The following is a 27,181-nucleotide window of genomic DNA, read 5'->3' on the forward strand; positions in this document are numbered from 1 at the left end:
AAATATTTTACTGAAGCCTCCAGCCAGGAAAAATGATAGATATAAAATGGCAGACCGACTGGATTACATCAGTGAGCGCACGCTTCACACATTTCACTCTCTCACACCCGTCTTAAACCTCGATGACTCCAAGGGCCCCTCATGCTACTCTGCTACTTCTGTCAGAGTCACAGAGATCTGCGTTTTGCTAACTTTATTATTTACACAAAGTAGGAGTGGCAATATAATTCAAATTAAAATTATTACATTATGGTCTATAAGAACTAATTCCCACTCTTTATAAGCAATGAATCTGATGACTTGCCCAGTCATGACGTGAGTAATGCTGTTTCCGGGTCCACTTACTTCAAGTGAGAATCCTATCAGAGAAATCGTTTATGAGCACTATTTAATCATAGCACACACAGCTTTAATAAACTCAGTGTCCACTGTGGTCTCTGGGCTCGTGGCGTCCCGGACACCAGTGTTTAACTGATTCAGACCAGATTAATCACTGAGATCTCGGTATCCTGATCTTACATCAGCATTACATCAGTGGACATTATGCTTTTGGCATCATATAGAGCGTTTGGACCCGGAAATGTTGACGAGTGACATCAGACTTTACAGATTATGATCCCATCTAACTGAAAGGACAAAAAAAAAACAATGCTTTCCAAGCTCACATTTGTTTAAACGGTCATCCAAGCAACGGCTGCATGTGAATGGCTCTTTTATCTGGAAGGTGGGACTTATTTCACTAGAGCCGCCATATTGAGACTTTCAATTCCTCCCATTCACTGTAAAACAAGTGTCCCGTCTCTGCTTTATACTGTCTCTGCTCTCATAGACCAATTAGGTAAAAAGTTGAGAACTTTGGCACACATTAAAAGGTCAATGTCGATGTAAGCCATGGCTAAATGTAGGGTTTCACTAAGGTTTCTGCTTACAACTTTAACCGTATGGCCAACAAATGCAATTCTCTGAATTCCTCATGTTGAGTCGAAAGCAATGCTTTTAATTTCTGCAGACTAGAATTTACAGCATTTTGAATTTCATGAAAAACTCCTAAAGAAGCATTCTTTGAATAATATAATGTAATGTAATGTAATGTTATAATATAATAGAATACATTTATTTACTATCCAGTTAAAGGCAGAAAACTGATGGATTACGTATGCATGTGTTTAGTTGACAATTGTATTACAAGGTGCAATATTGTGTTGCATATTTTGCATACGGTTTACAGTACACCGACTCCTCCTCTCCTAAACACACTGCAGTGTGTGGAGCAGAACACTAACGTTTAAGATTATAGGAAGGCTACTCTGAACTGTTATCATGGTTGCGTGTTTAATTCGTCTAGTTCTCACGGCAGTTCGATTAAATAATTAGTCAAGAAAAAGATGTTTCCACTTGCATCATTTTCACTTCATTCGCTCTAGGAATGGAGGTTCAGACACACTGAGTTGATCTGTATGCACATTTGAAGCAGTGGCGTAATAACTGACCACACGAGCAGAGAGCTGACAGTAATGGACTGGTACCTGCGGCTTGAAGCACCAGCTGGAGTCGAGCTTTGGCCTGTTCTGCAGGAGTCTGGAAAAAAACAGAGGATCATGTCATTATGAAATTGAGGAAATAATATAATAAAACACAACTCCAACCTTGATAGTCAAACAGAACCAATGTGAGCAGTTAAAGCAGCTTCAGTGGCAGGGCTTAGCAAAAAGAGGAAGAATGTCCTCAGTCATGTACAAATGACAATAAATCCCAGCAGATCATGTGTGTGTGTGTGTGTAAACATGCGCACGAAGGCTAAACAGGGTGAGATTTCGCAGTGGCTCGGATATAATTCCTATCCCTCCACTATTAGATTCCACCCTCTTAATTGTCAAGAAAGAAGAATGATGAGGGAAGGAAGTTATAAAGGGCTCTAGATTGCTCTCGAACGCGGGAAAGCCTGGTGTGAGTTGGTGTTATGAAGGTGTGTAGGATTACAGAGAAATTAAATGCTAATAGGATGAAATTTAAATGTGGATCCTGCAAGGCTCACCGTAGCTCATCGGAGAATGTGGGTGTCGCTGACAGCGCTGACGCACATTATTCAGCATAAATCTGATTTATCAAACTGTAAAGGTGTCACTTTCTAAAAATGTCATTTGGGGTGATGACAGGGAAATATAATGACCCGCTTTAATGTAAAACTGTCACTCCACTGTGTCTTGGATGACAAACACGTCAAGCTCTTCTTGGAAATCGGCTTGTTTTTGACACCTCGCTTTCGATAACTTTTAAAAAAACACGGTTCCTCTTCTCATCCTCCTCTTACTCGTTTCGTCCCCTCCCTCCTTTATATTGTTATCAGAAGCATATCAGACTGTTTCGGGGCATCAATCAAGCAGAATGAATGTTCAGATAAACCCCCTCTCCTCCCATTCAAACCCATCCTCTATTCTCTCAGCCATTACAATAACATCCAGTCATGCCGCAATAACCAGGCGGAAGAACAGACGGATCTTAAACAGAGGGATAATAGCTGGCAGCGCAATCATCTTAGTTACAGTTTATTATGAAATTTATACCATTGCATTTGCATTTGTTTAAAGTGACCCTGAGGCATGTGTCCGGTGATATTACACCACCAAGTGTTTAGACAAGGGAGAGGGGAAAAAAAGGAAAACATATAAAGGGGGGCTGGGGGGGACGAGCATCAATATGAAGAAAAATATAATTAGTTTCAAAGGATGACAAATGGGTGGCGGATTAATAATTAGATAAGTTTGTCAAATTATGAGACAGGCCTCATTCTGGCAAACACTGAGCAATAAGAGAGAGCTGATAAAATGTGACACAGATATAATACGAATAAGCTACAAAACGCCCACATCTGGAATACTATCCAATCTGGTTATAACCCACATCCTAACTAACAGAACTGACCGCTAGTGCAATGCTGGAGCTCTGAATCATGATGAACAACGACCTGCAGGAAACAGACATCACAGGGGTAAAAGCATGTAGAAAAGCAGCGCTCACAAGCCATGTTTCCATCCACTTGTCAATCGAATTATCTGAAGTTCGGTAAAAAACCTCATGCGAATAAAGCTGGTGAAAGTGTGTTTCCATCAAACGGCTTTAAAGCGGATAAAAACCTGTGCGTAATGACGTCACATGCTGTTTTGCGATCAAATTGGTATATCGAATTGATTTGAGACATGTTAAGGTGTTTCCATTCATTTTCTCACCGAATTGCACAACATTCAAGCCAACATTTGCGAACAAAGTTTTACTAGGCAAAATGGATCGCACCATAATAACGTTTCCATCCGCGTTTATCGCATAAGCCGTCTATCGATCAAGATCAAATCCGATGAGACCGATCGTATTTCATTTGAGATTCATGAAATTCAATCGAATTTGACTGTTTCCATAAGGCATTTTTCATTCGATATCACTTAATGCGGATAAAACCGTGTGAATGGAAACATAGCTACTGATGTTTAGAGGAGCTCTGGCTAACTGGAATAAACCTTTCATTAGAGGCTCGCCCTCACTTTCCCAACAGCCCAGCCAAAATAGAAGAAAGAAAGAAAAATCTGCCCAAATTGAATCATCCTCTTGTCCTTTTAAATCTGTATTTTGGGACCCATTGACTTTCACTGTATGAAAAAAAAGGACACAAGTTTAGAACAAAAGGATGTGTACTATCCCTTTAATAGAGTCACATGATCCTTTAGAAATCATTCTAATATGCTGATTTGCTGCTCACGAAACTTCTGATTATTATTATTATCAATGTTGAAACTGTTGGGATATGTACGATTTAGAAAATAACATTTCGAGGCATTCGATTGATCAAAAGTGACAGTAAAGACATTTATAATGTCACAAAAAGAATTTTAAAACTTTCTATTCATTAAAGAATCCTGAAAAATACATCACATTTTACACAAGAATATTACGCAGCAAAAACGGTTTCCTACACTGATGATGATAACTATTATTAATAATTGAGCACCAAATCAGCATATTAGAGTGATTTTTGAAGGATCATGTGACACTGAAGACTGGAGTAATCTTAATTATTCCAAACTAGGATCGGTAGTGCATACCGTTTAAATGAAAATAAATCAACAATATTAATAAAGTGATATAAATACATAGCCTAAATGAATGAGCAAATGTGATATTGGCACCGACGCGTGATGCAGCCATACTCATAAGGCTGAGTAACAGGGCTTCTCCAATGATAACACTGATGTGTGATAAATCTAGTCCAATCGGGATTGTTCAAGCTTCTCACACACATAATGTATTTGAGCTCCGAGCAGAGACATGATGAGTCCAGGCTTCATGGGCTTTAGAGTCCCACTGATCCCACGGTCCTGGAGCCGTCTCTAAACACACCACACACACACACACACACACACTGAGCCAAACCAATTATCTCAATTACTGCACCCACAGCTCCACGTTCACGCTGCTTCCCTCGCTGTCTGTCTACGGTCCACACCTAGATCTCTGCTGTCCATCCCGACCGGGATAGCAGCGGGAAAGGGAACATTTTTAAGAGTGTTTAGGCAAAACATTAGCAGTATGACAATTTTGTTTTACTCCCTTTTGTTTTTTCGTTGGAGAATCTTAATTTGCTGCAATTGGGATTCTGTTTTCCATGAATCTCGAGTACTGATATTTGCATTTGTTCCCTGTTTTCATTTCCATAACATTTCGAACAGTCAACGTTAAGACAAAACAAGAAGCAATCGCTTCTACGAATCCCGAACACTTCTGTGTCCTTGAGTTAAAAATATCAACAAACTGAGTAACAACATATATACTGGATCATCACAGTAAAGACAAACCTTCCTTACGAACCATCGAGGAGGCATGCTGGAAAACAAGCCATGGAAGTTTCCTTTCAAATAAAAAGAAGCACACACACACACACACACACACGCTTCGATCAAAAGTTAATCAAATGTGACAGTTACCATTGTCTCAAATTGAAGGTTTTTTTTTTTACTTTCTATTCTTCGAAGAAAATTGTCTTCAAAGAATCTTAATAAAAAGTATGACAGGTTCCACAAAAATATGAAGCAGCAAAACTGTTTTCAAAATGGATAATAATCAGAAATGTGTTAGAGTGATTTCTGAAGGATCATGTGACCCTAGTAATGATGCTTTGATCACAGGAATAAATTACACTTTACAATATAGAAAACAGTTATTTAAAATTGTAATGATATTTTGCAATATTACTGTTTTACAGTATTTTTGATGAGCAGAAGAGACTTCTTTAACAAACAAAACAAACATCTTACGACCCCAAACTTCTGAACGGCAATATATATCGAGTTTATTCCATTACTCATTACTGTACTCATCTCATCTCATCTGACTTCTTCATCCTCATTGATAGTCATTTTTCATTTGTTATTTCCAACCTCTGGCCCATTCCTTAACCCAAAAAATAAATAAATAAATAAATAAATAAAGACTGCAGCATTACGTTACAGGATCCCCCTAGAAAATGCAATATTCTGTTTTTAATATCCAGGTCTATAAGATCAGGGTGGAGATGGGCTCCAGTGCAATATGTTTATTTATATATTTATAACAAATACTGCATATCAGGAGTTCTGGGCCGGGCGTCTATAAAATATAATGTTGTGTATGGATATCTTTTTTAAATATAATCTCAATATGAAATCGGAGGCCTTTTTTACAATGTGCCATACTTCAGGACGGCGCTAACAGCATTTAGGAAAGCAGAGGCTGTTCATCTTTGTGTCTACAGTAGGCACTGCCGCTGCATAATAATAAGCTTTCCTGCCCCAAAATGTTATTTAGCCGCCTGACGCTCATTTCTCAAACTTCACCACTTTTACAATTTTCCCAAACTTTTATTTCCTTGATTATTGCCAACAAGATTTCATTACGTATTTAGAATGTAAACAAGCGTGAGTGATGACAGAGGTTTAACCGCGGCGGTCCTCGCCTTCAAACACACACACACACACACACACACACACACACACACACACACACACACACGCACACGAGCCGGGCCAAAATGAAAGGCAATTGTATTAATAGACTTTTTTTGACATGCACGTGTGTGTGTGTGTGTGTGTTACAGCCAGAGAAGGCTGGGCGTTGGGCTCACACTCAACTCACATAAATCATGTAGAAGAAAAATGAACAAATGTGGCGGCTAACTCATCTCCTCACCATCCGGAGAAAATGAAATTCACTGGAATACCTATCAAAACTGCAATCATCAGGAGATAAAATCGCCTTTGCTCCATCTGCACTTTCCGATTTAATTTCCTTTATGCCCTTGACATTCAGAGATACCATTTAGATAATATGTATACAGTAAGGGACCAGTTCACCCGCCGTGATATATATATAATAAACACTAAATTCAACACCATCATTTGGAAATGGATATGCAATATTTCTCAGTTGTTGTTGTTGTTGTTGTTTGTGTTACTCTACTGCTGGTGCGAGAGCTATGCAAAGAGCACAGGATCTTAAGAGAGAACGAGATAAAGCAGCGGGATATGAAAGCTGCGCTCGGCCCTTCTATCAGTATGACACGCAATTATGTTTGGGCAGGCGTCGGGTTAAAGGTCAGCCTGATGACTCCATCATTTAGCAAAGCAGCTTATTTCACAAATGGAGGGAGACGAGGCCCGTGGCAGACTCCCAGACACCTCCAATCTGATGAAATCATTAGTGTAATAAGCATGTAAATCTGCTAGCAAATTATCCTCGCGCAGCTCCTCGGCTTTCATTTAGCTGACACTTGCTGAGGTGTTGTCAGATCACCTCTTTATCCCACAATCAAATTACTGGCAAACACGGGAGCGAGGGAGTGAGACGGATCATGGGTGCTGGACGCTGCAGACTCTCTCTGACACTCTATTGATTTCTCGAGCCCTGATCTCCCCTCGTTCTGTGAGGGAGAGACAGGTGCTTTTGATGATGTTATGGGATAAATCTATTATTAAGCACCAGAAGATCTGGCACAGCCAAAACAGAGCTGTTTCTCGCAATCGCTTGTCCTAATGTGAACCATAAATAATTCATTAAATATAAACAAGGCATCAAAAGCGGAAACCCATGGGGGGAGTCATTTTTAAATATCATTTCTTCGTTTTTAAAGCGGATGGACATGAGATTAAGGAAGTCAGGACTAGATAGAAATGAGCCAATACAGCACACGCTACCAACCACCACTGAATGCAAGAAGGCACTTTACTGGGATTATTTAGCCGTCTAGCTAGATTCAGGCCTCTCGAAGAAGAGAGGAACAATTGAGCAATAAAAAACTGAAAAACAAATAAACAGCCTCAGTTTTCCCACACAGAGCTAATAAGCACAACCATTAAAAGTCCCACAAAGAAACACGGTTAAATGAAATCATTCAGCAGAATTACAAAGATCTTGTTGTAAAAATATAGTGATATTTTTGGAGCTAATGGTAAGCAACACAAGATTAGAAGCAGCGACGGAAAGTTTTACCAAGTTGCCTCCGTCTAGACTTTGTAAAGTTTGCCATCTTTTAACATTGGTAGATCTGAAGCCTGTTGAGGCTGTTTATGGCTCATGTTTACTGGGTAAATGCGCATGGCTTTAGGGGAGGTGTACACTTACTGCTCGCCGGCACAAATCTTAATAAAATACTGCGGCACCTGGTGTCTGACGAGCAGGATGCAATCTACAAGCTTTTATAGAGGCAACAATAAATTCTCAGGGACAATATTCACATATTCAAATTTGTCAGGAAACCTACCGCTGAGCACTGGTAGACTCACACATCTGCATGTACACAAAACACAACTAGCACTGTTAAACTTTCATTTAAACATTTCTCAATTTTCTTTAGCATCTGTCTACTAACAATCAAAAATCTCAGATAAAAGTCAGTGGAGATGCCATTTTAAACGCCTGTATTTCAAAGCTAGCATTTTATGTTTTTTTTAAAAACACACACATTTTGTAAACACAAATAATTATATAAGGAAATAAAATAAAAAAATCTGACAGGACTGCATGCAACTTCCTTTATGTGACGAAGCCCATGGGTCAGCAAAATTAAATTTAATATTCATAAAAAAGATGGGTACAGTGAAAATCTTGCAAATACCACCAATCTTTAATCAGCCCTTTACGATTTAGACAAAGACACTTGCGGTTTGACAAAGACTGCCCCAAAATGATTCGGCTCACTCAACTGTGATAAGCAAAATACAGTTCATGGTACCATTAAAAACCAGTAAACAATTTCCAGAATATTGATTCATCCAGGCCATTACACAAGTCCAATTAGACGTATCAGTGCTTTGATGGGAACAACACTGTAATTTAATTCTGTAAAGCCTAAAGAATACCTTTTTAAGGCATACACACACATACTGTGATGATAACGAAATTCATATCACGCACACTGTACACATACCCTAGTGTATGTCAATAAACCCAAATCTACTTTTTGGCTTAAGTGTCCCCGCCAAAACTACAGTAGCTGCAATAAAGCACATTTTCTCAATGAAAAGTATTGACACATAAAACCAAGATCAAATTTAGCATTTCTAACAGCTGTATCAGTAAACATTCAGTGCTTAACCTTTCCTCACAAAACAAAAAAACAAAAACGTTAATGAAATGCAGTTTAAAATAATAAACTTTTATATGTATTGTGCGTTTGTGGGAGCACACAGGCTTTTGAATTGTCATTTAAACCTAATGTTCAGAAGTCTCAGAATGAACTTTGATGGTGTCTCTACTCTAGGATTGGCACATTGTGTGTAGAGACCCTTTTCAAACAGACATATTGATTCAAGAGGGTTATGCATGTAATCTTCTTTTCAATAATTCACTGTGCCTTTTATACAGCTGTAGATCAATGGATGCGCTCATAAACTCTCCTCCCCTTTCACTCTCTCCTCTGTCAAATCAGTCAGGCACAATCTTTCCTTTCATCCTCTGTTCCCTCCACATCTGTCCATCGCTCTCCCCAAATGAAGACGAGTTAATTACACATTAACCTGTGACGCAGTCAACAATCTGTAAAAATGCTTCATTCTCTGGAAATAGTGCCATTGGTGCCTTGTGAATTACTGCTGATTTCATTAACAGGACACTGAACTAACGTTACGTTATTTGAAAGATATGACTCTAAAGACCCTTTTTGTGCCGGCGTCACTATTACGTCACGGCGTAAGCTGGAGGCAAAACAAAGGGGAAACTGGAGGCGGCCAATACAAATCAGCTAGTTTGCCTGCTATTAATATTTATAACTGGCTACATAAGAAGCTTAAAATGTCATTTTGCTGTGTTGTTGGGTGCCAGAATCGATGGAGTACACAATCCAATTTGAAATGTTCTCGCATTTTGCCTGACAAAAAAATAGGGATGTGACTGAGGATTTTTTCCCACCGGTTAATTGACGTGTGACAACACCGGTAATACCGGTATCACCGGCGGGGGGGTTTAAATCGCTAATTTAAAGGGGTCATATAATGGTACATGCACTTTTTCAAGTTGATTGTACTGAAATGTGCGTTGGCAGTGCCTGTACACAACCATCATATAATGATAAAAGTCCATCCAGTGGTTTTGTTTTAATCTCCTTATATGTTTTCCCCTGATATTGAGCCGTTCGATTTTGTGACGTCACACGGTCGGAAGCCCCTCCCACGATTGTTGATTGACAGGCGCCTTTCAACACAGACCCGCCCTCGCTCGTGAGCCAGCTGTCAATCATAGTCTGCGCAGACCGGCGCGGTCATTGTTGATATGCTGGAGCACTGTCTATGAGCAGAATGGCGTCTAAGCGATTGTGGTGTTCTGTTCTTGGGTGTAATAACGAACACAGCACTCATTTTAATGTTCCTAAATCCGAACCGCTGAAGACGCAGTGGCTGAGTTTGTTTTCGAAGGGAATATTCCCCACGAGCAACGTCAATGCTCTCATGTTTGCGCGAATCATTTCACACACCAGACTGCTTTATAAACGAGGGTCAGTATTAAGCTGGTTTTGCTAAGAAGCTGCTCATGAAAAAAGGATCGGTACCAGATATTCGTGTTCCTGCTGAACCTCTAGAACAACTGAAGTGAGTGTAACGTTTTATTAAACTTTATATTAATATTTATATTAATCTTTGCAAATCGCTAGCTGCACGCTTCACAATGAATGCGTCTAAGGTTTACACTCAGGGTACATTACGGCATGTTTTCTATGTATGATGTTCTCAATATAATTCATAATCCCACGTTTATACTGAACAACGCGTTATGGTTATTGTGTTATTGTGTTACAAACGGTGTACGCACAGAACAGAGAGGCGGAGTGAGCAAAGCTCATTATCATTTAAAGTCATATGCACTGAAACGGCGTGCTGAAAACAGAGCTGTTTTTGACCAGGTAAAATAAGTGTTTTCTTACAATACTAATGAGAATTTTTAATTAAAGTATATTACAAACTTTTAATTTAGACCCTAAAGAATCATACTAACTTGTACAAAAATGGCATTATATGACCCCTTTAAAGGTAAGCGTAAAATGTGCACGTCCGCACGGGCATTCATAATGGTGCGGAGCAGCACTGTTTTGTTGTTGTGTTTTTCAAGTGAGAGAGGCCGGTGGCGTGATTACTGATGAGCGACCGGCCTCGCGCCGCTCTCTCACGGCCCTCGGCCCCGTCCTCGTCGCCACAGTGCCGTCTCCTTTTCTACAGTTGCCATAAGTGCAGTGGAGGTAATCCTGTCAGATCGTTCAAGCGCGGTTCCGGACGGTGTGTGATCTTATATATTCAGACAAAATTGGATTTTCTCTAGTCATTGTTAAAAAACAAGCTAACAAAACTTGGAAGCTACTGTAGCGTTAGTGAAGGGGCCAGGGGGATCGTTCTGCCTCCACCTAAGCTCCGCCCACAAAAAAAACGTCACAATGTTTACTAACTGAAAAGGGGTCTATAGTGTGTAATTCATAAACAAAAATGATAACAATGGCAATAATAATTGGTAACACTTTATTTTAAACTGTTTTAAAGCATCCTTGTTACATGTCTTCATATCTTACAGAATTATTACACCCTGTACACTTAGACCGAGTTCTGAAAATATGCTTGTTTCAAACTATCGACTGTTGTCAGAAGAGCGTTTAGCATTTCAGTTCCTAAGCTTTGGAACAAGCTGCCTCAAAACACGCTTTCTCTTTACTCCAGGCCTTTAAAGTGCCACTACTATGTTTTTTTCTTCCTTTTTTTCTCTTGTAATGTCTCTCATCCATCTCTCTTTCTACAGTCTTTCTTCAAATCTCCCTCTTGTTCTCTCTCTCTCTCTCCTCCCCCATCATGAGTGGACACGCCCCCTACTGCTGATTGGCTCTCTCTCTCCTCCCCATCATGAGTGGACACGCCCCCTACTGCTGATTGGCTCTCTCTCTCCTCCCCATCATGAGTGGGCACGCCCCCTACTGCTGATTGGCTCTCTCTCTCCTCCCCATCATGAGTGGACACGCCCCCTACTGCTGATTGGCTCTCTCTCTCCTCCCCACTCATATATCATGAGTGGGCACGCCCCCTACTGCTGATTGCTCTCTCTCTCCTCCCCATCATGAGTGGACACGCCCCCTACTGCTGATTGGCTACAAGTTTATTGTGGTGTCTGATCTACTTTCAACATCGTTTCTCAGAAATCGCTTACTTTAATAGTGAAGAGGACACAGTATCTATGCTTGTCCACACAATTATAGGTCAGGCTACACTAGCCGCCCCATGCACCACATGACACTGATGATGTCCCATACAAACACTAATGCCTGTGCTTCTGAACAGGACCAACAGTGAGAGATCTTGAGGAGGAATGAGAGGGAATATGTGATAAAGATTTGATTTTAGAATATAAGCATGATAATTGATAAGGAGTAAGGTCAGGTGTGTAGAGTGACCCTTAAAGGGCCAGGCGTGCGTTTAATATTCAGGGTGTGGAGCTCAGGGAGGTGAGTGTACATTCAGAGAGTCAGGACCCCGCTGTGACCTCTCTCCATTATTCATCCCTTAGAAAAAAAAAATAGAAATGGAAACTCAATTCCACCCAGGAGGAGAAAAGCATCCCTTTAACTCCAGTGCATGGCACTCTGACCCTGTATTAGAAAGGCTGCAGAAAACCCAGGAAAAGTTGGACGTTACATTTTTAAACCCTCCCTAGGGCTCATTTTAAGGGCCAACAGCACGCCCTACATCCAGAGAGAGGGAGGCAGGACGGTAGAAGTGGGAAGACACTGTGATCTCTCCAGATGTGTTCAGACGTAATGTGTGCTCGACATGAGTGTGTGAACTGTACATTCAACTGAAAATTCAACAGCTTGAGGATACGAATCAAAGGATACACAATCCACTGGTGAATTTGTGTTTACTCTTTCTGAATTGCCCAACTGACTCAACTCAGGTGGGGAACTAACAAGCAACACCTTTTAGTAAAAAGACAAAAGCAAAAATTATAGAGGAAATGTAAAAAAAGGAATGGGACAAACGAAAGAGTAAACGTTGTGAAAACCCAGGCAATCGTGTGGGAGTCGGAGAAAGACCTCTCTGCTATTCCAAGGCAATTGCTGAACATTCATTTTGGATGCAGATATCAAAGTTTCAGGAAACACTGAAGGGGGAAAGAAGCACAACTTACCAGATGTTCTAATCCAGCTTTGATGTTTCCGGTTTCCCTGCAACAGAAGAACAAATTTGCTTCAGTGTAAATAACGCAAAGACACCAAGCGTCTCATCACCCTGTGCTCCCGCTCACGGTTCACCCATGATCACTGTTTTTAACGGTGTACTGTATTTACCCCGTTCCATGAGGGAACGACATTTCAAAAGGGCTCTTCTAGTTCTTTTAAAAATGACACAATACAAGTGAAAAGAGTTTGAGTGGAAATCAAAAATGACGCGGTTAAAGACAGCTGGTCTTCATGGGAATAATGATGCACACAGATGCTGTGTGGGTGTGTGTTTACGTTAAATAACCATTCATTGTGTCTCATTAAGTCATTCATATACATGCTCAAAGTATGGAACAGTAAAACTTCACAGCATTCATGCAGAGTGTGTCACTGAATCTGTTTACCTGACAAAAAAGGACAAATATTCAATATGGTATTTGAGTTGGTAGAAAGGAGTTTATAGAGATAGGTTTTTTATTTATTTTAAAATGCATGTTTTTGGCATTAATATGCCTTTACAATGGAAGGACTAAACAGACATGTTCTCATGTATCAAAAGCTGACAGAAAATACTAGACCTATCCAATTTAGTCTTCTGTGTGCTAAAATTATTTTGCTTTACTGTACATTATCAGCGACTGTAGTTTAATTGTCCATCATGTTTGTTTATGCTTTGACAACAGTAACACCATACAATTCACTGACTTGAACTAGCACATAATATTTACAATAAAATTGTTTTATATATATATATATACACACTACTGTTCAAAAGTTTACTTAATTTCAAATGTTTTTTTAAACGTTCCAATTAAAGAATCCTGAAAATAAAATATTAAGCAGCGTAACCGTTTTCAATATTGATAATAATAATAAATGAACACCAAAATCAGCATATTATACTGATTTCTGAAGGATCATGTGAGACTGAACACTGGAGTAATGATGCTGGAAATTCAGCTTTGCCATTACATGAACAAATTACATTAAAAAAAATATCACAATTAAAACCATTTGTTTAAAACTATAATAATATTTCATAATATTACCGTTTTTATTGCAATTGTGATGAAAAAAATGCACATTTCTGTGGTTCTCAGAAGCAAAAGTCGTCATAATAGGGTAAACTTCGAGGAAAAAAATGCAGCCTTGGTGAGCATAAACTTAATGTCGTCATAAACTTGAAATGGGAGATGACAGCAAATATCATTTGCTCCGAAAGCATAAGAAAACAAATCTGTAAAAGTTTCTGTGACTTTACAAGAGGGGGAAAAATACAGAGAGATTGATTACGTTGGCCAGAAGAGAGAAAGATGTCACATTTGCCGTCACTCCCTCAGCTGTTGTATTAGCAACACCCTTGGAGCAGCATTTTTGCCATATGAAAAAGTTCAATAACATAATATTTAGCATTATAAATGTGCATTACATGTGAAAAACTTTACTAGATTCGCGGAAACGTATCATCACAGTCCATGAAAAGGGTCCATTGTGTCTCTTTTTCTTCTTTATTTCTCTGCGCACAATTACACCATAAAATAAAGTCTAACCAAAAATACTATAGTATTGTGTGTGTGTGTAAAGAGGAGGTAAAAAGACAAGAGAGAGAGAGACAAAGCAGCATAGTTTGTAAACATGATGTTCAGTAGCCTATGGCAGTCCAGAAATGGCTCCGGTGATTAGGGACACAAAGCCCCATGTGATACCCTCTCTTCCCTCTGATGTCCCAGCACATCTCTCCTTCTCCAGAAACTCTGTCTCTTCCTGATGATTGCTGTTCTACATCTCAGCACAGAAAGGCCAGTGCAAGCTAACAAACATCACAAATAGGTCATTGTTGAGACACACGAGTCAGGGGTTTGGCTAAAAACAAGTTACCGTGGTGACAGGAAGCTGTAATCCTTTAATAAGAGCAATTAGCAGAAAACAATTACTCACAAAAGAGACAATATCACTTCTTGACACTCCCTTTCCTTTCCCTTCATCACACTAATTCTGTTTTCTTTTTATAATCACTTATCCAATTTCACAAGTGCTTATTATCTTTGCACCCCCACATCTCTATTTTTTTGGTCATTTAGCAGCTCCCCTCGTCTATGGCTAAATGACTGTATTCTTCTAATTGTATCTGTCTCTCTCTCTGTGGCAAACGTCTGTGCTGGAAAAAAAAGAAAAACATCCCAATTCAATTATAACCTTCAAACCGAATCACAACACTGCTGAGTGCAGACACAGGAAGACATTATTGGCAAATGAATATAAATTTTTATTGAACTGGTACATCTTCACCTTTTCATTTTTTTTTTAGCTTCATTGTTTTTTTCCTCTACAGATGTTGTCCATTTCCTGCAGGTCTGCGGGGAGCACAGATCTCCCATCCCTCTCATTCCCTCCCTCTCTCCGGACGCCCTGAACATGCTCGCATCGATTTCTGAATTACAGTGCAATATTAAATAATTAATATACTTGCCATGATCGATGTTTTGCCTTAGCCCAATATTACATTATCAATCAAACTCGGTTTAATGTAATAATATTGAAAATGTGTCAGGGGTTGTTTGGCTGGTTTACAATTTGTGTGCGAGAGAAGCATGTCATGAAGCATTTTATATTGTTTAAATGGACAGTGGTGGAAGATGAAACAAGATCAGTGTTGACCTTGAGCTATAAATCCTATATATTAGCTTATAATGATCTTAATAAACAAACCTACTCCAGCCAAAACCCTGGCTAGTGCGCAACAGTGGAAGATATACGCACTGGTCAGTTGTATACAATAATACCAAACCTAACAACATCTTCAAAAAGAACAAATTTCGACACTTGGGAATGGTTTTGTAATTTTTTTTTAGGCACAATTTGAATAGTGTTTAAATGTGTCTTAAACTCCCCCTCCAGTAAATAATTATATCCCTTAAAACTAATCTTTGATCACCAAAATTACATATTTAAAATATTTTTCCTTTAAAAAAAATATTCATGCCTTAAAACAGCTTGAATGTAACTCGACACCCTTGCCTCATTTAGTATGCGTGGTTCTATGAATATGCAAATGAGCCCCGCCTCCACTCACTCACTCAGCTCAGAGATCCACTGGTTGACGATCACACGTTGATCTGATTGGTTACAAGGTCGTTTGTGATGTCAGAAACACCAGCGATTTCAAACCGTGTGTTTGAGACTGTCTTTGGTTCACTGCAGTTTTAAGGAGGAAATACTCAGCAATGCTGTCGACTTATGAATTTACACATGGTTTGTCTTAAAGCACATTAATAACACCACAGAGACACATAAACAACATTAAAAGCTGGATTTTCTAAGTTTTAGATTTATCCAATTGAGTTTATGGTTACTGTTTTAATCAATCGTCCCCTTGGAATTATAAGGTTCTATCTGACATTTTTGTCAAAATTGAGTTATTCACATATTCTTAATCTGTGACAACTTATTTACATTATGTGATTTTTTTTTTTAAGTTGTGTACATTGTGGGACTTTTTATTGAAAAAACAAAAAGGTTCTACCTGCAAAGTCGAACTCTAACTTGGCTCTATAAGGTTCTATCTGTGTGAGCCAATCGGCTCATCGAATGCACAGAAGAGGACCAATCAGGATCAACTTTATATGTCGTGTCGCCGGCTTTTTCCTTGAAGACAGGAAAGATCGCAGACACAATATCTGTGAGGATTATGGCACACAATGTAAAGTTTTTAAGAAAACTTAAAGTCATAGAGTCTTAGAGAGTATAAGTGTGTGTTTTAAAAAATGAGAGTCACATAGAGTATTATAGTTCTGTTTTAAAAAATGAGTCTTGACATTTTTGTGATTATATAGTCAGTGAATCATTTTTCAATGATTATTCAACTTTATGAATTAATTTTCTGAACCATGTCTGTTTTCTTGCAGTTTTTAAAGTCTTAAAATGTCTTAATTTTTACAATATTAAGCCTTAAAGGTCAAATAGTCAACAATTTAATTGATGGGGTCTTAATTACAACAATAAACGTTAGCATGTTATTTCAGCCATACTGATGTCTAGAGAGAAAGCCATTTCACCTGGCCCACTTTAGCTGGAATAAAGTCCGGCTCAGATGTATTACAGTAGCTGCTTTCTGTCTAAATAAAAAAAGATTAAAGTAACAATTTCTGCAATAATGTGTTTAATTACCCACCAAATTGGTACCAAAAATTAACATCTACACTGGACAAAAGATTTAGACTTACCTCGCTTAATTTGAAATGTCCTAAATACATGGAAGTGCTAAAAATATTAAATAAATGTCATAGAAAGGATAACATTTTACTTTCTAACACATGTTGAGACATTGTTACAACATTAATTGTATATTTAATGTTCAAATAATGTTTTGTCAGATAGAACCGTATAATTCTAATTTACAAATTTGAGAGGATTTTGATATTGTATATTTAGAATACATTTAGGGTCCCTGTTATTTTCATGTTTGAAAGAAACTTGTTCCCCATATACATTTTCCTCAGTAATGCAAAAACTTTGAAGCTCAATATCTCAAAACTGCTCAGAACGCGGATAGAACCGTATAATTCCAAGGGGACGAAATGTGTTTTTAGCTTTTCAGAAAATGTGAAACAGACCGAAACGTAAGTCATTATTTGGTGAAAATCCTACGCTTTGTCAAGCAAATGCACACACATAAGTTTTGAAATAGCTAGAGCGCAAGGTTTCAGATGTGCACAAATGTTCTGAACTATGAGTTCCATTAAGGAGGAAAAAAAACAGGATACTGGTTTATACACACATAACATGCAGGAAAAAAACATTTATATGTATCATGGCCACGATTTAGGAATTTGTTGTCTCATTTTAGTAAATTGTGGGCAAGTTTAGCAAAGTCGTTCCCTCGTTTTGATTTAACTAAAATAAGGGAACAAAATATTTCAACGTGGCCAGGATTTAGTAAAACGAGGAAATGAATTAGTGAAACATGCTAACGTATTAGTAAGTGGTGGGAACGAATTGGTCATTTGTGGCCAATGTATGTATTCAATATATATTTTTGACATGTGGGGCTCCTTAGGTTTAGAATGACACAAGGGTAAGCAAATATTTTGGGTGACCAATTCTTTAAAATGATCCAAATTTGATTTGGACAGGAACTGCAGTGCACTTCACCTTTAAAATTGTAAAGCCACTAAAATAAAAGGGAGAGAGAGAATCTAAAAAAAACAAAAAAAAACAAAGAGAGCTAATAAAGATGAAATCGGTCAATGAACGAGGAGTCAGCATGAAGGACGGGAAAACAAATGTTCCCTCTGCATGGCTTCCCGTAAAGAGGTCATTATTTATCTCGACTTAATTAAGTAAAAGAGGACAAACAAGTCAAAGTGTTAACAGAGCTCGATGCAATGCCAGCCATTTGCTTACAGGTCAATAGTGCCAAATAGGAAACGTCTGACCAATCCGTCAAATTCAAGAGGCCCTGACTGACGTCTCTCTGAGTGTGTGTTCGTTCCCAACTGCATCGTATCCATGTGTTATTATCCTTTTCTTCTGAAAGACCCTGTTCTCCATCTCTCTCTCTGTCCATCATCTTGTCTTCTGCACAAGCATGACAGAATTAAAGGGGTCATGAACTGGCTTTTTAAATAGTTTTATATTGTTGTCTGAGGTCAACTTATGACATTCGCTTGGTTTTTACATTCAAAAACATCAAAATGAATAAGTAATAGGCTATTTTCTACCCTAGTTTTGAGCCTAGCTCAAAAACGCTCGGTTTTTATGGGCGTCTGGCATTGAAGACTTGGAAGTAAACACCCACTGATGTGAGTGGATAACAGTTTTGCATATTATAATGAGTTTCGTGTAATGCGCGAATCGGTGGGCGGGGCTAAACCGGCCGTGTTGAAGTAGGCGTTGATCTTCTTCTGCGGGGGTGGTGTTTTATCCTCTTTGTCGTCATAGTTCCCCACTTTGAAAAACGAGTCGTTTGCTGAGCCTGGTGTCAATAAAAGCTTTTATTGGACTAACAAGGACGTTTTCAGTTCTGAAACTTACAGGATATTCTTATAATTTGATGACCTCTTAGATGTCAAAAGCTCAAGGAAAATTTGATTTCTCAATTCATCACCCCTTTAATTAAAGTGCCCCATTATGGTTTTTCGAATAATCCCTTTCATGCAGTGTGTAATACAGCTATCCGTGAATGTACACGATCTGCTCAGTTGTGAAGTCGAAAGTGCACGATATATAAAGAGACTGTCTCTCAAAAGAAAGAATCGACTCTGAACCGCCTAAACGAGTCGTCAGTAAGTGAAATCCCACACGTCACTGGGTAACACATTTGCCTAATGCCCGCCTATGGTCTTCATTGGCTGCCCGACCCGTCCTCCAATGCTGTAGCTGGTGCTACGTATATGTCGAGAAGACGCTGTTTTCTCCGCTGCAAAAGCAAATTCTCTTTGTAAACACTTCCGAAGGATGAGGAAGTGACGAGTCAGAGGTTAAAATTACCAGCAGTGTAACCTTTTGCTTTTCAAATCTCCATGAGGACTAAATTGGATTTGCAAAATCCTTATCCATTAAAGATGGGTCAGTTCCAGTTTATTTGGACCAACTTGATCCTCAAAATCACAACCTGGAAGAATGACGTCTTTTTTTATGATGGTAAAATCGACGTCATCATTACTGTCTTTACAGTGTGTACAATCGCTGAGCTTTAGGAGGCCTCTGGAGCTGAAGTTCAGTTCTGGTAATGGGCATTTCTTTTCCATCAGGCACTGTAAGCGGTAGACCAATCACAACAGACTAGGCCATCTGGCCAATCAGAGCAGACCAGACCAATCACAACAGACTGGGCCATCTGACCAATCAGAGCAGAGCAGAACAGACCAATCACAACAGACTGGGCCATCTGACCAATCAGAGCAGAGCAGACCAATCAGAACAGACTGGGCCATCTGGCCAATCAGAGCAGACCAATCACAACAGACTGGGCCATCTGACCAATCAGAAAGGAGTAGACCAATCAGAAAGGAGTAGACCAATCACAACAGACTGGGCCATCTGACCAATCAGAGCAGAGTAGACCTATCACAACAGACTGGGCCATCTGACCAATCAGAGCAGAGCAGACCAATCACAACAGACTGGGCCATCTGGCCAATCAGAGCAGAGCAGACCAATCACAACAGACTGGGCCATCTGACCAATCAGAAAGGAGTAGACCAATCAGAAAGGAGTAGACCAATCACAACAGACTGGGCCATCTGACCAATCAGAGCAGAGTAGACCTATCACAACAGACTGGGCCATCTGGCCAATCAGAGCAGAGTAGACCAATCACAACAGACTGGGCCATCTGGCCAATCAGAGCAGAGTAGACCTATCACAACAGACTGGGCCATCTGACCAATCAGAGCAGAGTAGACCAATCACAACAGACTGGGCCATCTGGCCAATCAGAGCAGAGCAGACCAATCACAACAGACTGGGTCATCTGAACAATCAGAGCAGAGTAGACCAATCACAACAGACTGGGCCATCTGACCAATCACAACAGACTGGGCCATCCGGCCAATCAGAGCAGAGTAGCTCGTGGAAAGGAGGGATTTAGAGAGACTGATTCATCCGTCGAGTCGTTTGAGAATCATTGTAAAATGTGGTGATGTGCAATATATAAACCTTTTTTGACCTTCGATCCATGTGAACCTGTTGTAGGAGACCTCCAAAACAAAATCTTCCTGTATTCAGACAATCTTCCTGTATGTTGAAAAGTCGGTGAAAAGCAGAGGTCAAGCTTTTAGCCCAGTGCTCAACACAGATGCATTAATGTACAGCTTTAGTGGGCAGGGGTTTTGTGCTGGCCCACTTTAACCCTGTCAGTGTCTTACAGGTGTCTACAGACAGGTCAAAGCAGTCTCCGGCGTATCCTAAGGAGGGCACCATATCAGTTCTGCGGGGCATTTCAACCGAAGGTGACCCCTGGAAAGAGGCTATTTTGCACAGGGCACTGATTCGATCAGCGGTGGCCCGGGGTCAAGATGATACGCAGCTGTTTATGAGCTTTAAATGTGATCTTCATTGGCCCCAAAAAGTAGTTATAAACTGGGCTGTTTTTCAGATAGAGTTTTTTAACCAGATAGTGAAGGTGATTTTTAGTCGATTTATAAAGTTCACAAAGGTGTCCTGGCAAACAACAAGAGTTGCTCATTGCATGAACTATGGACATGTTATAAAAATGCCTTTATTTGATATTTCGTTATATAATATGGATGTAGATTTTCAGATATTTGTCAGTAAAATTCACTCCAAATACCATGTAAATCTCATCTTAACACATTTATTGAATGGTTATGCTCTTATTAATCTGGACTTTACATATGATCATCAACGTTTGCCATATTAATTTCATCTCAACTCTTTTAAGTCAAGTTAAGTCAAATTTATATAGCACTATTCACAATACACAATGTTTCAAAGCAGCTTTATAGAATATCATGTCAATGTTTAAAATATCTTTATTTTCATGGCTTAGTAGTTTAGTTTACATTTTTGCAACAATATAAACAATCAAGCAGCCAAGATTTGCTATATAGTGCTGTACGTGAGTGTGTACTGTATGTTTGCAGGTAAAGTAGGATGTATTTGTATCCAACTTTGAATATATCACTGGGCAATAATATAGTTCACATTTCTTTTAAATGATATATAAACAATTAAGTAGAAGATTTGCTATATACACTCACCTAAAGGATTATTAGGAACACCTGTTGAATTTCTCATTAATGCAATTATCTAATCAACCAATCACATGGCAGTTGCTTCAATGCATTTAGGGGTGTGGTCCTGGTCAAGACAATCTCCTGAACTCCAAACTGAATGTCAGAATGGAAAAGAAAGGTGATTTAAGCAATTTTGAGCGTGGCATGGTTGTTGGTGCCAGACGGGCCGGTCTGAGTATTTCACAATCTGCTCAGTTACTGGGATTTTCACGCACAACCATTTCTAGGGTTTACAAAGAATGGTGTGAAAAGGGAAAAACATCCAGTATGCGGCAGTCCTGTGGGCGAAAATGCCTTGTTGATGCTAGAGGTCAGAGGAGAATGGGCCGACTGATTCAAGCTGATAGAAGAGCAACTTTGACTGAAATAACCACTCGTTACAACCGAGTAACGGTAAGTAACACTTCTCAACAAAGCATTTGTGAAGCCACAACACGCACAACCTTGAGGCGGATGGGCTATAACAGCAGAAGACCCCACCGGGTACCACTCATCTCCACTACAAATAGGAAAAAGAGGCTACAATTTGCAAGAGCTCACCAAAATTGGACAGTTGAAGACTGGAAAAATGTTGCCTGGTCTGATGAGTCTCGATTTCTGTTGAGACATTCAGATGCTAGAGTCAGAATTTGGCGTAAACAGAATGAGAACATGGATCCATCATGCCTTGTTACCACTGTGCAGGCTGGTGGTGGTGTTGTAATGGTGTGGGGGATGTTTTCTTGGCGCACTTTAGGCCCCTTAGTGCCAATTGGGCATCGTTTAAATGCCACGGCCTACCTTAGCATTGTTTCTGACCATGTCCATCCCTTTATGGCCACCATGTACCCATCCTCTGATGGCTACTTCCAGCAGGATAATGCACCATGTCACAAAGCTCGAATCATTTCAAATTGGTTTCTTGAACATGACAATGAGTTCACTGTACTAAAATGGCCCCCACAGTCACCAGATCTCAACCCAATAGAGCATCTTTGGGATGTGGCGGAACGGGAGCTTCGTGCCCTGGATGTGCATCCCACAAATCTCCATCAACTGCAAGATGCTATCCTATCAATATGGGCCAACATTTCTAAAGAATGCTTTCAGCACCTTGTTGAATCAATGCCACGTAGAATTAAGGCAGTTCTGAAGGCGAAAGAGGGTCAAACACAGTATTAGTGTGATGTTACTAATAATCCTTTAGGTGAGTGTAATACATAGCGCTTAACGTGAGTGCACTATATTTATCCGGGTAAGGTTGGATATACTTATTGTAGTTTCAATTTGTTATTAATTATACATTTGGTTATTTTCAGTTATAAATTCGTAATCTGGTGAAATTGACAATTATAAAACCTGCGAGGTTTTGTTCAATTTACAACAATTTGGTGAAGTGACCATCTTAATTATTTAATTAATTACCAATAAATAATATTTTATGGTACAATTATTTTATTTTTTTGTCAATAGCGATAGTTGAATGTGTTCTCTTTTGTGTAAATTAAGAGCTTTTTTAAGTTTGTTAATGTGGATAATTTAATTTAGATGCTTGTAAAAATGTGGGTATTTTAATTTCATGGTATTTTCAAAGGGCAAACAGCTGCAAAACTGAGCATTTTAGTCCAGCAAATGGTGATGCATTATGGATGCTAGACTTTTTTTAAACAAACAAAAATTTGACTATTTTAATAAATGACCCCTCAAGGTTGTCAATTATAAAGAGAAGACCGACTGAGAAAGAGAGCAATATGAAGAAAAGTTCAAGATCAAGCAAGTCACATTATGCATCATCAAATGTGTCAGTGAGTGCTCATATGTTGTCCAATGCCTGATTAAAAAAAAACTATGGTGGGTTTATTAAAGGAGAAGATGATAATGGAGAGATGCATCCCTCATCCATATGATCCACTCATCAATGTCTCTTCCTGTCGCTCTGGCTTCCTGTGTGGCAGGGAAATGACAGGAGAGCCGAGGAGAGCGTGGCAGAGTGATAGACTTGGCTGTGCAATAAAATGGAGGACAAGGAGGTTGATTGTCATCTCCATATCACGTACTTAGCAGCGGCGCTGAATTGAAATTGAAATTGTGTTCCTGAGTGTATAGCACTGCTGGCCCTTTTGATTTCTCTGTTAAACTGTTCAGAGAGGAGGGGCAGACACACACACACACACACACATACACGAGTGTGCTGGTAAGGCTGCCACCATCACATTTCAGCATAAGTAGGTTGATAATAGCAAAGGCTGGCCAGTGAGTCTTTAATCAGATCAAAACCTCCCTTCTTTTAGAGCTCAAGTCCCTAAATAGGGAGACAGAGAGAGAGAAACAGAGAGGGTGGTGGGATAGAGAGATTTATAAATAACAAAACTGGGCTCTTAGCATAATCCTAGCACAGCAGAGATTCAAAATCCATTAGAAACCAGGAAAACTCTTCATAGGACACAAAAGACGAGAAAGAAAGACTGGAGGGTTAGACGGCAAGTCTGTGCCGATCGGCTCCGAACACAAGACTGGAGCTTTCTTCTGTGTTCATGGGGAATAGAGGGCCGCATGTGCTCAGAGATGCTCTTTCTGTGGCAGACAAAAGTGTTCAAGAGCCACAGGAGAGTTGAAAAATGAATAGTTCACCCAAAAAATTACAATTTGGTTTAATCACCCTCTTGTCATTGTCAACATGTGTGGCTTTCTCTTTTAAGAACACAAAAAAAGATGGTCACACTTTACAAAGAGTTTCCATTTGTTAACTTTATCACCTAACTGAAAATACTCCTAAAGTATTTATTAATCTTAGTTAATGTTCTTCTCAACATTTACTAATGCACTATTGGACAAACTGTCTATTTAAAGGAACATTTTATCTAAAATTGAAAACTTACATAATTATTTGCACACCCTTGTGTCTTTCCAAACCAATATGATACAAATCCATATAATGACTTTGCTTGAAGAGCAGTTGCCATTCAGAAAATCACTCGTATTGTTTGAGGAAATCATAGGACTTCAAAGGACATTGTATACAGAGCCAGTCTTACGGACTACTTTTAAAATACTACCTTTATGATGACTTTGAACAATGAAAATTATGATTTAGGTTAGTTGATTTATTTTAGTTTTCTTTTATGCAATATTTTTATGTAATTATTTCTCTCTCTCTCTCTGTACAACACTTTGGTAGTTTTGAAAGTGCTTCATAAATAAAGACTGAGTTTTATCAGCCTATTACAAAGACTCATTGCTTGAACAACACGATTTTTGCGAAGAGTAAAAACTAGGCTAATACACCAGTGCATAATTGCAGTGTTTTCTGACATTAACTTCATATTCTGCCCTCAGGCTCCTGCATAAGTTGCTTTTCCTTGCATCAGTGAGCCTGTTATATTATTAATACATATTAAAAGAACTTACCAATACCTACATGAAAGTATTAAACTGTTACTCTAACATATTAAATAATGAACTGTGCCAACAGCCTGGATCGTGCCACAATAAGATAAAGAAAACGTGTTATGGCCTGTTGCATGAAGCCGGTAAGTGTGAGTTTATCAGTCTCAAGAAAGTGGATTGTTTTGTGCTGGTCTTCATTACTCTGGTAACTCACGCTACATGGCTACTCTGGAGAAAGCTTGATTCTGTGTTAGAGATTGCAAACCAAAATTAGATCTGTTTTGAGTAAAGGCTTGAGCAAAAATGTTGACAATGTTCATTTTTCAAATAGTCCACAATTTGTTTTAGAAAACTGTTGAGATTTTAACCATTTAGGTAATTCCACATTGAAATGCTAAAAGGAGCCAGATAATATTGCTGGCACCTTCTCGAAGAAGTTAAAGATAATTTGAAAGTGATTCTCGTTTACTTTGGACCTGTGGTGAGTTGAAAGTGCCTGCAGTATAAAACAACATGTTTAATTAGAGTAAATGACTATTTCCTCTGATTTGTGTCTCTGTGTGTACCGCAATAAGCATGGACAAATGAAAGAAACCCAGAAAATAATCTGAAGAGGACAGACACAAGACTATGGCCAAGCTTGGGTCATCTCAAGGCTACAAGAGCATCTCCAGAGACCGTGATGGTCCGGTTTCCATTGTACATAATGTTGTGAAGAAGTTTAAAACTAACTTAAGCTTTCACAGAAAGCAAGACCTTCCCTACAGCCGGACAGGCTTTGCTGCCTTGAACATGTGCATGGTGAATCCCAATGTGTTTTGTAACACAATATTGGATGCAGTATCAGAAAGCGGAGACGTCATCAAAGGTCATGGGTCTTCCAGCAGGACAATGACCCCAAACACACTTCAAAAAGCACCCACCAATGGTTCAAGACAAACACTGGACTGTTCTGGAGCTAAGAGTCCAGATCTACAACCCAAATCCGACAGCAGTTGTGAGAAGGCACCCTTCTAAGATGGGAGAACTGAAGCAGTTTGCACAAGAGGGGTAAGAGAAACAGCCTGTGCGGAGGTGCAAGAAGCTCTCCAATGTTAAAGCTAGTGCTTGATTGCAGTTATTTTAACCAAAGGCTGTGCTACCAAATATTAAGTATGGGCGCCCTATTTTAAGGATCTAAGCACATGGTCTAAAGTGCACGGTGCAAGTGTACTTAGGGTGTACTTTTGCTCGTTTAACGACGGGAAAAATGGTCAGTGCGCATGGTCTAAAAGGGTTGTCTCTATTCTCTTAATGAGTAATGGGTGTGTGTTTTGGGGCGTAACGTGCAATAAACCAATGAGTCCCATCTCCAATTCCCTTTAAAAGCCGGTTGCGCTTGAGCCATGGCGGATTCGCTATTTACATGGTGTAATTTGCAAGTGGAAAGACTGAACGCTTCTCCAGAGAGGAAACGGATCTGCTCGTGCGAGAGGTTAAAGCAGCAGACCATCTACGGGATAAAGTGTACGTGCGTTGTGGACCTGCTTATAGGCGCATATTATTAACGGCCTCTTTAAATAACAAAAAAATACTGCGCCATTGACTTTAGACCAGGTTTCAGTTGGTCAATGGCGCTGTCTATTCTTTAAGTTGCCTCAAAATAGCAACGCGCCTTGTTACGCGTGTATCACGAACGCCTGACCTGGAGTCCTAATTAAGGTTTATTATGTTAATTATGTTAATGTTGTCTTGTTTCCCTTTTCTTAGTTTTGATTGGTGGTGCTGGGGAAGGACTGGAGATAAAACGGAAGGAGATGTCCTTGGGAGGGGACTCGCTCATCGCCGTTTTCGCCATTGTTTATTGTTTTGAACTTGAGTTGGGAGCGGGGAGTCTCAGCTGTGGGTTGTATTTCCGTTTCCCTTATTGCTGAGCTCCCCGTCTCTCATTTTCTGGTTAATTTGTGAGTCGTTTGAGTTATAATAAACACCTATTTTTGGATCACGCAAGTCGTTGTCGATCTTTTATGTTATGTGTCCCTGAATCCTAGACTCATGTTTTGTGGGACCGTAACACGCCTGAACACACACCTGGTTTTCAGACCAGCAGCCCATGGGCGAACAGATGGGCGCAAATGCATTTGCTATTTAAACAACGTGGCGCAGGACGTGAAAATGAAAACTGCGTCGGGATGAAACTAGCAAGACACACTCGCGTCGCGCCTGGAGCTGCATTGCAACGGGTGTATGATAGGGCCCTATAGGGTGTCAAGTGCAAAGTTAAAGCAGTTCCCAGTGAAATAATTTTACAGAGAAAATCAGCCAGATTTTTAATTACATCGCCTTATTTATTATATTAATTTTA

General features: G+C 39.5%; 1 protein-coding gene across 1 annotated transcript in view; it reads right to left on the reverse strand.

Annotated features, from left to right (window-relative positions):
* rsrc1 (arginine/serine-rich coiled-coil 1) overlaps window positions 1–27,181 on the reverse strand; it is a 160,227-nt gene that overhangs the window by 66,219 nt on the left and 66,827 nt on the right. Inside the window, exons 5-6 of the mRNA XM_056264669.1 lie at window positions 12,679–12,715; window positions 1,527–1,578 (exon numbers count right to left, since the gene is read on the reverse strand). Of these exons, the coding sequence (XP_056120644.1) occupies window positions 1,527–1,578; window positions 12,679–12,715 (89 nt within the window). The remainder of the gene's footprint in view (window positions 1–1,526; window positions 1,579–12,678; window positions 12,716–27,181) is intronic.

Source organism: Rhinichthys klamathensis, unplaced genomic scaffold (genome assembly GCF_029890125.1).
Source record: "Rhinichthys klamathensis goyatoka isolate OS25496 unplaced genomic scaffold, OSU_Roscu_1.1 h1tg000223l_1, whole genome shotgun sequence".
Lineage (NCBI taxonomy): Eukaryota > Metazoa > Chordata > Actinopteri > Cypriniformes > Leuciscidae > Rhinichthys > Rhinichthys klamathensis.